The 14,178-nt window shown below is 45.4% G+C and overlaps 1 protein-coding gene across 7 annotated transcripts in view; it reads left to right on the top strand.

The window, feature by feature from the left end:
* The window catches only part of ARHGEF28 (Rho guanine nucleotide exchange factor 28), a 278,654-nt gene that overhangs the window by 229,295 nt on the left and 35,181 nt on the right, over positions 1-14,178 (top strand). For all 7 annotated transcript variants that reach the window (XM_045197846.2, XM_045197847.2, XM_024563496.3 and 4 more), the window contains 5 exons: positions 1,390-1,568; positions 3,102-3,193; positions 5,027-5,209; positions 8,013-8,144; positions 11,389-11,489. In XM_045197846.2, coding sequence (XP_045053781.2) covers positions 1,390-1,568; positions 3,102-3,193; positions 5,027-5,209; positions 8,013-8,144; positions 11,389-11,489 — 687 coding nt within the window. The remainder of the gene's footprint in view (positions 1-1,389; positions 1,569-3,101; positions 3,194-5,026; positions 5,210-8,012; positions 8,145-11,388; positions 11,490-14,178) is intronic.

The following is a 14,178-nucleotide window of genomic DNA, read 5'->3' as shown; positions in this document are numbered from 1 at the left end:
TTCCATTTGCAGAGGCCGAGCACGGGACTGGGTAGACCAGTGGCCTGTCCCTTTTTTTATTTTCACTTTTTCTGCCCTAAGAGGGATGGGATGAAGAGGTACTCTGGCTAAGCCCCTGCACACACCTTCAGAGGTGAGAGAGCCCTGTGATGCTGGGGAAGCAAAGCCAGTGCCAAGGAGTCAGCAGTGAGGGATGGAGTGGTGTGTTCTGGATAAAGGCGTCCCTCAGTCCACGAGGGAGAAGCAAAACCACGTACTGCAACCAACTCTATAAACAGTGGTGGAAGCCACAAACCAAAGGAGATTCTTCCTATTTACCCCCAAAACCGGAGCAGGCGTTTTTTGGCTATTCTTTCAACTGCAGCTGACTAGCTATGGGACATCACTATGATCAGAGTCTTACTCTTTGAATCCCCAGGACTTGAAAGGGCAATTGGTCCCAGTCACTGTTGGGAAAAGTGGTGATTTATTCATGACTCGGATGCCACGTTTTAGACTGTCCTCCTATTCCCCTCTGATGGAATTAAGCTCAATCTAGTTCTCCAGACAGTTACTGAGGACCTGCTCTATGTAAAGCACTGTGTCAGACATATGAAGATGAATTGGAAACACTCCTGCCCTCGGGGCTCCCCTGGTTGGTGGAAAGGAGAAATTTTCAGCAGAACTGTAGAAGTTGTTTGCCGTGCTCCTGCAAGAGCAGGGGATACTGGTTGTGCCAGGGGAATCGAAGCATTGCCTCCTCAGTCTTGTCTTTCATTTTCACATTCCGCCTCTTAGTACTGGGATTCTGTATCCGTCACCTTAGGGAAACAGTGTTGCTGTTAACCTCTCAATTCAGCGGACTCTTTAGGCAGGCTTCCAGCCCTCTCAATCTCTTTGTAACACTTGTTATACTATTTCCTATCCCATGTCCTTCTAGAAAAATCCTTCCAACCCTAACTGTGCCATTTTGGTATTTTTCTTAATGCTCTGATTATTCCCTCTTTGAAAAAGCTGTCCTTTTATTTTACTTTATTTCTTGTTGCAAAGTAGTTTTATTTACTTGCAGCAAGTAACAGAGACAGGGAACTTATATCCAAAGCTCTGCTTCCCCGAGAGGAGGCTTAGCCATTGCCTGCATGCACTGTGGTCAATGACACATTGGCTTCTTTAAGTGATCCTTTAAACCCCCAATTCCTAAGGACAGCCATCCTCCTGCATCTTGTTTCCCCATCCTCTCTTCACTATGCCCCTTCCATGGAGACCTTACCAACTTCCACAGCTCTTGGGAACACACTGAAGAGATATACTAGGACTCACCTAACCCTGTGCCTCCCTTCACTAACACGTTCGCACCCCTCACTGTAGGTAGGGTGCTGCTTCACCTGCACGTCCTCCTCTTTTATGTAGGACCAGAAGCCACCCGTTATTTCCCTCCAGAAGCTCATCGCTCGAGAGGTTGCTAATGAGGAGAGAGGCATGTTTCTCATCAGTGCTTCTTCTGCCGGCCCTGAGATGTATGAGATTCACACCAGCTCCAAGGAGGAACGAAATAACTGGATGAGACGGATTCAGCAGGCCGTGGAGAGGTAACAGCCCCTTCTGTCCATAGCCCAGGGAGTGGACTTGGTCAGCGGGGGGGCAGTGTTCTAACTGTGTCTCCTCTGCGTGAAAACTTTGCCTCAGCCAGAGCCGCCTGCCCCCCTGCACCTGCCTGGGATAGCCCGCCCCCCCTGCAGCGCTGCGCTCTGCTCCTGCCTGCGTAACCCCCCACCGCCCCTGCCTGCACAGCCCTGCCCACTGCGGGCAGCTCACGCTCACTGCCTTCCTGAAGACCTCTTTGGCTCCAGTGGTCTCTTTCTTACCTGACATTCTTTAACACTTGCTCTCTGAAGCATCTATTTGGTGCTGTCATACACTGCCTTGTAGCTAGTATCATTTTTTATGTATATATACTTATTAGATTGGAAGCTCCTTGAGGGCAGGGACTGAAGAATCAATAAACATTTTTAGATGAGTAGGTCTATGTGCTCTAAATCAGTTTACTCCTAATTATTGTGCAAGGGCAATTTTTATAAGTGGGAGAGGGAGGTTGGGGGTGGTCATGCTTAATTTGTTACATCTTGAATGACCTTACATAAAATTTCTTCATCACCACTGTGCCCCATCCAAACTGGCACCCGCTCCCATTCCCTACAGCTCCTCTACCCTGCCCTGTGGGGAACCGTTCCAAGCGTGGGAAATGTGGCTCAGCCCCCACTCGGAGAAGCCAGTGGAGAGCGAGGTTGGCGGGCAGGACCCACGTCCGTGGATAGGTTCTCCAGTGGGAAATCAGGCCTGCATTGTACCCAGACTGCTATGAGACTTGCTCTTGCTGAAACTCCCTCACCCTGAGTTGAGGCAGCAAATATTTACTGAGTATCTTCATCTTCCTAAAGTCTGTGCTAAACCTCCCAAGTATGGAGTGTGAGCAACTTCCCCCTTGAGCTGTAACATCCTTCTCTTTGAAGTAATTAGCAGTGTCCTGTCCTTTGTCCTCCTTAAAAGGTAATCACCTGTGGTGAACCTGTGCATGGTAAATGAGGATTGCCCTGGATGTAATGTGCCTAGAAAAACAATAAAAGCCTGTCCAGATGGGGGTCAGGGGCCCTCTCTTTAACTTGGAGAGTGACCACGCAGCCCCTTTTTCTCCACAGGATTTCTGTAGTCCGTGTGTATGTGTAAATAGCAACCACAATGGATCCTCTGGCCAGGATCCAAGTCACTACCCCATTAACAGAACTGCCCACAGGTAGTAGACAATAAAAATTATTACTTTAGTTGTATCTAATGCTGCCGTTGGTGTTGTGTGTGTGTGTGTGTGTGTACATGAGTGTTTGTGGATGTGAGTTTGTTGGGAACTTTGAGTCATCCTATGTGGCTAACTTTGAGAGCTGTGTTATATTATGCAGGGTCCTGTATATACTCAAGCAAACCAAATCTCTTGGCCTGGGGCATGATGAATTCTCTTTATGCTGAACTTTTTAAAAGTAATTCTACTGCCAGTGCCCATGTCTTTTCAATGAACCTAAAGATACTTGGGTTTGGTTTCAGTTGTCTCTCTCAACTATTGTCTTTTAAAGTTGCCCAGAAGAAGAAGGGGGAAGGACAAGTGAATCTGATGAAGAGAGGCGGAAAGCTGAAGCAAGAGTGGCCAAAATTCAGCAATGTCAAGGTCAGTGCTGGCACCTCTGGTTCCCTGAGTATTGCGTGTGTTCGTGGATGCTGAAAAAGCCCAGGTGTCATGAATGGAAAGTTATGACTGACTGATTAATCTAATTCCGCACACGTAAGACCCAGCCTAACCACTTGAAAAACAAAAAGTACAAGTACTAAAAGTGCTTAAATAAGATGTGTCTCTCTCTCCTTCCTCCTTTTTGATTAAGAATATATTTTTTAAAAGCCATGGTGAATATATATAATGGAATACTACCTGGCTATAAAAAAAAGAAGGAAATCTTAACCATTTGTGACAGCATGGATGGACCAAGAGGGTATTGTGCTAAGCGAAATAAGTCAGCAGAGAAAGGCAAATACTGTATGACTTCATTTATATGTGGAATCTAAAGAACAATACAAATTAACAAACAAAACAGAAACAGACGCATAGAGAACATTTTGATGGTTGTCAGAGGCGTGGGAGGTGGGAGGGACTGCATGAAAAATGTAGGGATTAAGGAGTACAGATCAGTAGTTACAGTATAGTCACGGGGAGGTGAAGTACCGCGCAGAGAATATAGTCAGTGATATTGTGATGACTGTGTACAGTGCCAGGTGGGCTGGGAAATATCAGAGGAACACTTTGTAAAGTATACGATTATCTAACCACGATGCTATGCACCTGAAACTAATGCACAATACTATTTAATGTTAAAAAGAATGTATTTTTAAAATTCTGTACATACATGTATGAAACAGTAACTGTGATGGATTTGGCATGGATGGGCCTTAGAACTGCTATCCAGTGGTTTAATTTTTAATCCTCACCTGAGGATATGTTTTCATTGATTTGAGAGAGAGAGAAAATGAGAGAAACATTGATCAGTTGCCTCCCATATGTAGCCTGACCGGGAATCGAACCTGCCACACTTTGATGCGTGGGACGATGCTCCAAGCAATTGAGCCACCCAGCCAGGGCTTCGGGGGTTTGATTTTAAGGCCCAGCACTGTTAAATCATAGTTGTATGGCTGTGAACAAGGAACACAAGAGCTCCAGTCCTCAGTTTTCAACTCTGTGAAATAAGGAAATTAGGTTAGCTCAATGGTTCTCATCTCTGCCTGGACATTAGAGTCACTTGGGAGAGGTCTTTAAAAATTCTAATGCCTGGGCCCCACCCTGAAACAATTCATTCAGAATCTCTCAAGTGGAGTGCAGACATTACTATTTTAAACCCTCCCCAGGTGATTCTGAGGCAGAGAGGACTGAGAACCTCTGGAGTAAACACTGGTTAAGGTCCCTTTAAGCTCGAAGAATCCTGTGACATGTTGAAATCAGAGGAAAATGATACATGCAGAGATGGTTAAAGAAATTGGATGTTTAGAAATGAAGACATAAACCATTGTGTTTGGTTTTGACCAAGGCTGGCTGAAGCCTGAGCAGTTTCTGGCCTTGACATTGTTTTCCCTGTGGGTTTCCCTCATTGTGGATAAGCCACTGCAGTTTCATTCCTGAGCTTGATGCTTAGTCATGGTAGAAGACAGTGCACTGAAGAATGGCTTTGGAAGTTCTTCTGGAATTAGGGAAATGAGAAGGGAGATGGACATTCGTTCAGTGCCTCATTTATAGAAAATGCAGTGGAAGCTCAGAGAACTAAGTCATTGCTAGAGGCTACAGTCACTGCATGGGATAGTTAGTATTTGAACTTGGATTTGTCCTGCCCAACAACTTTACTTTAGCTGTTGGATCACGTGGCTGCCTAATCGGCAAGTTCTTTGTCTTGTAACTTGGATTTTCATGGTAGTGGTTATATTCATGGGATAACCATCTGTGGTAAATACTATTTCCTAGAAATACTCTGTAATCAAGACCAACAAATTTGTACATATTTGGAGGAGAAGCTGCATATCTATGCTGAACTTGGAGAACTGAGTGGGTTTGAAGATGTCCACCTGGAGCCCCACCTCCTCATTAAACCTGACCCTGGAGAGCCTCCCCAGGCCGCCTCGCTACTGGCAGCAGCCCTAAAAGAAGGTAAGTTGCTTGCAAAAGGATTTGGTTTGACAAATTCAGAAAGTATTTATTGACTGTGAGCCACGCACTGTGGTCCTGATGCTGAGGATGCAGCAGAATAAGACAAAGTCCCGACTCTCCTGGAATTTGTATTCCTGAAACAGTAAAATATAAGGAAATAAATGCATCAGGTTATGTCATGTGCAATAAAGAAAGATGAGCAGGGTATGGGGGATAGAGAGTAATGGAGTTGAAGAGTTCTATTTCAGATGGGGTGGGCAGTGAAGGCCTCTTTGATATAGGATATATAAGCAGACCCAAGGAATTGAGAAATCCAAATAGATATCTGGGAAAGGAATGTTCCAGGCATAGGGAACAGAAGGGACAAAGGTCCTGAGGCAGGTGAGCGCCCCATTTGTTTGAGAAACAGCAAGGAGGAGAGTGCAGGTAAAGTGAAGTGAGGGGCGGGAAGTGGCAGGAGATGAACCAGCGCAACCAGGACTCGGATTGCCTGGGTGGAGGCGAGGACGCTGACTTTCATTCTAAGTGGGCTGGGAGGCATGGTGGGGTGTGGAGCAGAGGAGTGGTCTGATTCATGTTTTAAGAGGAACTCTCCGACTGCCGACTGCCTGCTGTGTGGGGCACGACAAAGTCTAGGGTGTGGCTCTGGGAGCTGCTGGCTGAGAGAGGTTGGAAGAGAGTGGAAGCAGGAATAAATGGGCAGATGCAAGATCTATGTTAGAAAAAAGCCAAAAGGACTTTCAGATGGGTCAAGAAATACTGGTGACCCTCTCATTGTCTTTGGTAACGTCTTTACTGAAAAAAGTCACCGCTCTCAATTTTACCCAGCCACTTTACCTACCTCCCCCACGGAAAGGGCCACTAATGCTTGGTGCTGAGTTGATCAGCTTTCATCCCTCTGGCCAACCATGGGGTGGAGGTGCTGGAAGCAGCAAGTGGACCCCGCTGCTCAAGAGAACCCAGCGCAACTGAGGTTCTGCCAGAGCCACAGGCTGGATAATCCAACCCACTTCTCAGCCAGCAACACCCACAGTGAGAGGTTTAGCTGGCATTCTTAGCAGGGTGAGGTAATTAACTTTGGGAACAAAAGGACAGGTTCTCATACACCTCGAGTTGTCTCTCTCGGTTTTTTCTCTGCCGCCTGCTTTTCTTCCCTCCTTCTCCTCTTTTGTGTCTGCCTCCTGAGTTCCATCCACCCTTCAAGGTTCTGCTCAGTGTTCACCTCCTTTAAGAACTTTTTCCTAACCCCACTGGCTAATGTAGCCCTCCTGCTCTTCTGAGCTACTGAAGCACTTTAAAAGTAACTTTATTTTTCAGTAACAGTTGACGTACAATATTGTATTAACTTTAGGTGTACAACATAGTGATTAGACATTTATGTACCTTACAAAGTGATCATACCGATAAGTCTACTGCCCACCTGGCACCATATATAGTTATTGCAACACTGTATTATCGATTGTATTCCCCATGCTGTACTTTACATCCCATGTAAAGTACATCCTGCTTTTATAACTGGAAACTTGTACTTCTTCATTCCTTCTCCCTTTTCACCCAGTTTCCCTTCCGCCCTCCCACCTGGCAGTCATCAGTCTGCTCTCCGTCTCTGAGCTTGTGTCACCGCATGGCACTCTAAGACCTGGGTGATGAACTTAGCACTGAACGCGCGCTGCCTGGTAGTTCTGTCCGTCCTCTGTGTCCTCCCTCCTCCGATCTACAAACTCTCCCTTCCAGTCATCATGCCCAGCAGCCCCTGGGACAGAGTAGGTTGTCAAGTTGCTAAATTAAATCACTGGACACTGTTTTAGAAATACTTTTAGGGTCCTCAAAATAATACTATTCCACATGCTAGTTGAAAACCTTTTACTGTAAATAAAAAACTTCCTTAAAACCTTACTAGATTTTTTAAATTTCGGTTTTTTCCACATTTTTTTATTGTTGTTCAAGTACAGTTGTCTCTCTATTTTTCCCCCACCTCTCTCCCTCCCCACCCCAGCCATCCCCACCTCCTACCCTTGATCCTACCCCGCTTTGGCTTTGTCCATGTGTCCCTTATACACGTTCCTGAAAAGCCTGTGGTGCTTGCTGAAAGTGCAAGTCCCCCGTGTCCTCCCCTGGACAACTGATCCAGTAGGTCTCCCATGGGGCATAGGGATCTCTTTTTGAAGGTATGTTTGGAAAAATACTCTTTCGAAGAATAGCTTACATTTCAGAGTAGCAAGTCTTAAAATTCTCATGCCTGATGTCATATTTAAATTAATTGAATTTTTCAGTTTACTCATTTACTGAAAGTTGCCCTTGAGGTATTTTTATACAAGTTTGTTTTTCTTTATTGGGTTCTCTATCATAAAATGATGCTTAAAGTATAGGTCTAGACTGCAGGTTGGCAAACCTTTCCCGTGAAGGGCTGCATGGCAAATATTTGCGGCTTTGCAGGCCACGTGTAGTTTCGGGGACACATTATTCTTTGTGTGTGCAGGCATACATGTGTATGTATTTTGACCACTCTTTAAAAATGTAAAAACCATTGTTTTGTTCCTGGGCCATGTAAAACCAGACACAGGCCAAATATAGTTTGCCAGCTCCTGGTCTAGATTTAATAGATATGCATATATATATGTCCACACACACAGCCAGGGGCAAAAGCAGGATTAGAGCTGTGAGTACGCAAAGCACAGAGTCTATTCCGGTGTCATTTATTAATTTTGCACTATCTTCCATACGAACAACTGTCAACCTACTTTTGCCCACCCTGTATATCTATATTCATTTTTTAATTTGCTTTTGTTTTCGTGCTTCTTAGCGGAGAGCCTACAAATGGCAGTGAAGGCCTCCCAGGCGGGCGGTGTGTGCCCCTCCTCCGAGGAAGGGCGTGGAGAGTCTGCGCCGGCAGGTGTGCCCGTTTCTCATGATGCGCCAGGACCACCTGCTGCTTGTAAGTGACAATGCCCGTGCGGTGACCCTGCACACGGTCCCCGGAGTGTGCGGTGGTCACCTGAAATGAAGGCAATGGCTGTGTTCCTACCTGAAAGGGTCTTGATGTATTTTTTAAATTTTGGAAAGAGAAAATGGAGGGTAAATACACTAGCCTCCTTTACATGTAATAATGACACTGTTGTACGGAGGACAAGGACTTGAAGACAGTTAGTTGGTGGGTTGTAATGCTCTGTTGCCCAGACAAGCTTTGTACCTTCCCCCAAACTTACTGTCTCATTTTTGATATAACTTATTAGAGTACAGTTTCGAAAGAACTTTTCAACTTTTGGGGGTTTTTTTAAAGAAAGGGTCTCTGCAGTTCTTTAAACAACAAGTCCTTTAACGTAATCCCCTGCTCATCAATGGAGAAAGCGCAACTCAGAGAGGTAGAAATACACACACACACCAGGTTCGGTCTGTGGGGAACAGGGCGGGTGGACCCCGAGAGCACGATGCTGAGTGAGATAAGCCAGTAAGAGAAAGACAGGGGCCCCATGACTTCACTTAGATGTGGGTACATAAACTAACAAACAGAAAGAGACTCACAGACACAGAGGACAGATGGACAGCTGTCAGAGGGAGGGGGTGGGAGGTCCGGGTGAAAACATGAAAGGATTAAGGAAAAAAGACAAAACTCACAGACACAGACCACAGTATGGTGATTGTTGGGGCGGGGGGACAGAGGAGGGTGTGCGAAGATAAATGGGGATGGAAGGGGACTCGGGGTGCTGAGCACAGCACAGTGTACAGATGATGTGTGGTGGAATTGCACCCCTGGAGCCTGTATAATTTTATTAACCAGTGTCACCCCAATACATTCAATTTTCAAAAACCTTCAAAAGCAAAATGGAAGGAAAAAAAGGCAGAAGTGCCCAAAGCTCCTTGATCAGTGTTGTCGTAACTTCAGGTGGGAATTCATTTATTAAAACTCTGTTCCAGTGTTTTTTAAATAGGGAAAAATAGAATGTAGAAGAATTGATTTAGGTAATTAATTCCCTGAACTTAATTGTACTTTTATTTGTATAGTGGTAAGCTAACTATTTAATTCCCCAAAGGTTACTGAGATAAGAGCATAAAAAAGATAGTTAGAAAATATTTTTAAATTATGTTTGGGTGGTAAAAACCAGGTCTTATATGTCTTTAGTAGCTAGAGATTGGAGGATTAAATGTCTTAGAATTTCTCTGCAAACATCCCTTGGTTAATTAAGATATATGGAAGCAGAACAGTTTTTAGTATTTTCCCCTCTTAAGACTGCTTTATCTAATCCTGGGTTTCTATTTTCAGAATGTGCCCATATGTTTTTCATTGAAACACAGCCCCGATTCATCAGGGGAGTTGTATTGCCCTGGGTGATTTCCTTGTTAAAGAAGAGCCTCATTATGCCGTTGAGGAAGTTCTATCTAAAAATACATGCAGGGCTCTGCTGCTCTCGGACTCCCCCCTGGACAGCTGGGAGGGGCTCCGTCGGGCTGCCGCAGCTGCTCAGGGCACACGGCTGTCCCTTCCCTCCCCGCAGACCAGGCAGTGAAGGTGTTCCTGGTGGGGATCCACATCTCCCATGACTTGGGAGAGTGTCCGGGGCACCCATGACATCTGCCAGAACCCGAGAGGCTGTTGACAGTGGCCTCCCATCAGTATTCATAGAGGGGGGCAGGGTCGCATTGGCGGGGTCCTGTACCCCGAAGACCTAGTCAGCTTTGGGCTGGACTGGAGCATGGGGCTGTAAGAGTTGGATTCTCTTTATAAGGTGGATGGGGACAAAATTACCATTCCTCAGTGACGGTGTGTACTGAAGGGTCCATCCTGGCTTTGACTTTGAGGACGGTGTCTTTCTAAGTCAGGCCAGTGTCAGTCTGAGGTTGTAGACCAAGCAAGGCTCCCTGGGTGTGGTCCTTGACAGACCCAGTCAGGTGGCTGGGTGTAGTCTACTGCCTCTAAAGTTCTGGAGACCCTCCCATCCACTCTGACATCGAAGACAGGAACGGAGGGACATGGTCTGCATTCCATTCTTCTGCCTTCATTGGGCTCTCCGTCAGCTGCTTTTCCCATTTGATGGCCCCTGTTTTCATGAGGGGGAGAAGAGAGGGAATGGTTAGTTCTTTTGGTAATACTTTTGGCATCTCTCTGAGTTAAGAATAGTGCCCAATAGTGGAACCAATTTTTTAGTGACAGAAAAGTCTCTATAAAATGTTCCTTCGCTCTAAGTGAACAAGCTTTGACTGGCTAGGACAAAATGAGCTTAATTTTTAGCTAATATAATCTGAAGCTGTTTCCGTTTAAACAAAAACTTCTTTGTAACAGAGGACTCTCATTTAAACAAAGAGGAGAAAAAATATTTCCCTTATCAGAAATAAAGTTTCACGATGACATGGGGGAAAAAATTATAAACAGTGTCATAATGTGAATATCTATTTCATCAGGGTCCTGCTTGGACCTGCTTCCAGTGAAATTGTGTGTGAAAGGGCTTCAGAAGGTCGTTTGAGTCAGTGTAAGCTGAGCAGAATGTAAGTTTAACTGAGTTCACATGGGCAAAGACATAAAATCCCACCACCGGAGATTTAATGAATGGGGTGAAATCTGTAGGTGGTACTTAAAAACATTTCTGGACTAGAAATATTTCTGCGTTTTTATAGGTTAAATATGTAGCAGTTTTAGTATTGTAAATTTAGCGCATAAACAAGAGTTGGGAGGAAAAAAATCCACTTGGAAATTATTTTAAAAAATCAGTTAGTTGGAGATAGGGACAGGTGAGGTCACGAAGTGACAGCCACCTTCCCCTGCTCAGAGTGATGATCCACTCCTGCCCCCTCCCACTGAGCCCCGTTTGTGGCCTGCTGTCTCGGACCTGACCACACCTGCCACCGGTGGCGGGGGGGGGGGGGGGGGGGGGTGAAAATGCAATGCAGAGTCTACCCTTTTGGTTTCACTGCCACCCCTCTACAAGAAAAGAAGCAAAATAAAAAGATGGGCGATAATTGATTCCGTTTGTCAGTCTGGTATCTATTAGCGTGTACGCTCCCTGGGGGCAGGGTCTCGGCGTCGCTCTGCGCTTTTGAGGCACCTCGTAGGACAATGTCTGATGATGTGATTTTATGGTGTTCGTTCTTGGGAAATGCGGGTCTGCTGTGTACAGAAGAGCCCAGTCCACTGGCTGTTGTGTGATGATGTCCTTTTTGTTTCTGTCTCAACGGTGTGCTTCCAGCACTAGTCACGGAAGGGACAGGAGGAAGAGGCTGTTGGGATGTGGATCCCGGGACCCAGGGTGTGGGAGCTGACCTGGCGGTCTCTGATGCAGGGGAGAAGGTATTGTGAACCGATTTGTTAGCAAATGGCCCCAGTTGCTGTGTGTAATGCAATAACCTCAGGCCCGGGGCTGTCCGTGGCCGAGAGTGGTATGGATGTGTTTTCCTGAATTGTTCTCAAGTTCAGTATTCATGTTTATGCTTTCTAACTGATTTCTTCTTAAAATGTCCATGATCTCCCTATATCATCTGGGTGTAAACAAAGAAACACTTGAAAAGTTATTAAAAAGATTTAAAACTTGGTGTTTATTTGTGTGTCTGCACTCTCTGCTGGTCTCACTTTCCCTTTCGGTGCTGAAGACTCTGCCTTCACCCACTGCCCAGAGCAGCTCTTGGCCGAGGGGTGGCCCTGGGCCCTGGGGCCTGTCTGCAACCAGGCGCCACTGGAGCGGCAGAAATAATTCTGACGGAATATCGCGCAATTTCTTTCTTTCTTCCTTCCTTCCTTCCTTCCTTCCTTCCTTCCTTCCTTCCTTCCTTCCTCCCTCCCTCCCTCCCTCCCTCCCTTCCTTCCTTCCTTCCTTCCTTCCTTCCTTCCTTCCTTCCTTCCTTCCTCTCTCTTCCTTTCTCCCTTCCTTCCTTCCTTCCTTTCTTTCCTTTTCTCTCTTTTCTTTCTTTCTTCCTTCTTCAGGCCTCTTCCTTTTTGACATTCTATCCACGTACATTAGAATACTCTTTTAAAAGTTAAATGTGAGAAACTTGTGTTAACTTCCAATGAAGCTGAGACGTCAGAAACAGGGACTAGGAGCACGGTTGTGGGAGGCAGCCAATGGGCCTCCCCAGGCTTGTCCGGGCTCAGGGGCTGAGCTGTATCTAAAGTTGAATGCGGTGAGCTGCCAAATACCAGCACCTGTCAGTGAGGGGAATGACAAGTGTCAGATCTTTGTGTTTGCCACACCTTATATATATTTTTCGTATAAATGTACAAATGACTAAGAAACCAAATCCAAAGATAGTTTTAAATCCACGGAAAAAGATGGCTGTGGTTGAGTGTTTAAAATGTCATAGGCCAAAACAAATAGGAATTCAATATTTTCTTCCACTTATTCTGACTGTATGCCTTCTAACTTCTTTCTTTTAAAAATGTTCCTGCTTTCCATCCTTTTCAGTGGAGACTTCACTTTGAAGTTTGTAGCTTCCAACTGCTTCTACTTTGTTAGAGAAAGGAAGGGGAGTGGGTTGTTACTAACACTTTTCTCTTGACGGAAAGCCGCCTCCCATCCCTAAAGTCTTTCCTTCCATGATTCAGTCACAGGTAAGTGAGATGAAGTGTCCAGATTCCTCTTTGGATCAACTTATCTGGAAAATTTGCCATTAATAAGGTGTTTTGATAAACTAAATGAACTGACAGATAAGGCAAGATCACTTGAAATTAAACTTTCAAAAAATATACAATGGATATTTTGTAATTAAAGTCCTTAATAAGGTAAGGGTTTTAAAAAAACATTTCTAAAGAATTTTAAAAATTAAATTTGTGACCCAAATGGCAAAATACCCTGTTGTGTAAATCACCGACTGTAGCTATGCAAATTGACCACCAGGTGGCAGACCAACTCCATTAAAAATATGATGTTAAACATTTCTGTCTTGTATCAAACCTGGTGTGGTTCTTGGAAATAAGTAACCACACGTAGCATAACTCAACTCATTTCCATGTTTCCAATTTTTATAGAATATAAAAATTATATGTCAATCTTTTTATTACAAAAACCGTGGGGTATGAAGCAAGGACAGAACCAGAAATGCAGAGAAAATTCCAAAACTCTCCACAGAATGGTGGTTCTTAACCCCCATTGCCTTTCAGAGGGTTGGGAACAGATCTAATGACCCTCAACTTCGTTTTCTTTTCCATCCTTTACCCTTCCTCTGTTAGCGGTGCTGGCAGTGTGAGGGAAGTTAATGGGCAGTGTGAGGGAAGAGATCTGGCTAGGTCATCAAGGCATCGTTACCAGCCTGAACTGATTAATTTAACAAGCCCAATGTTACCTGAGCACTAGCAGCTGTGGGTTCATTGAAAGCTGCTCGGACGAGAGCAGTGGGAGACTGGAGGCTCCTGGAAGGCAGGGAGCCTGCTGACCTTCTATGGCACAAGGTGTGGAATGCACGCTGGGTGCCTGATGTTTATTTGTAGAATGGCATGAGTGTCCATTTCATGCCAGGCAGGTTTATGGATAGAGCAGTGAATACCCAGATGAAATGCTGCTCTTCATTGGCTTACGCCCTAGTGAGAAAGGATAGCCAATAAATGAGTAGACAGATGTTTATTTCAACTCTGGAACCTGGAAACCCTCATATCCTCCTGTGCCCCTAATGTGTGGGTAGAGAGAAGCCCTGTCCCCCAGGAGCATTTGGGCACTGATTGCCTCATTCGGGGCCTCTGCCGGTGGTGGTTCTGTGAGGCAGTCGCGGAGGGTCCAGTGAACTCTGAGAGGAAAGATCTGGAGCAGGCCAGCTGAGTGCTCCGCTTTGGGCTGCCTCTGGGTCTGGTGTCTTCAGCCTCCCACTGGCTATTTGGATTTTGTGACTCTCAAACATTGAGACAGGGAGCTTGAGACCAGGCATGATGTTCTCTAGCTTCCAAATCTGGCCTGGGAGCCAATCCCAACCCTGGCACAAGAGAGGTCAGTTTACAGTGTGGTTTGTGCAGGGTAAATATTGTCACTTACTGGGAGTGTGCAGCGCTTCCTTAC

The sequence above is a fragment of the Desmodus rotundus genome, chromosome 1 (genome assembly GCF_022682495.2).
Source record: "Desmodus rotundus isolate HL8 chromosome 1, HLdesRot8A.1, whole genome shotgun sequence".
In the NCBI taxonomy this organism is placed as follows: domain Eukaryota; kingdom Metazoa; phylum Chordata; class Mammalia; order Chiroptera; family Phyllostomidae; genus Desmodus; species Desmodus rotundus.
This window is presented reverse-complemented; position numbering and strand designations above follow the sequence as displayed.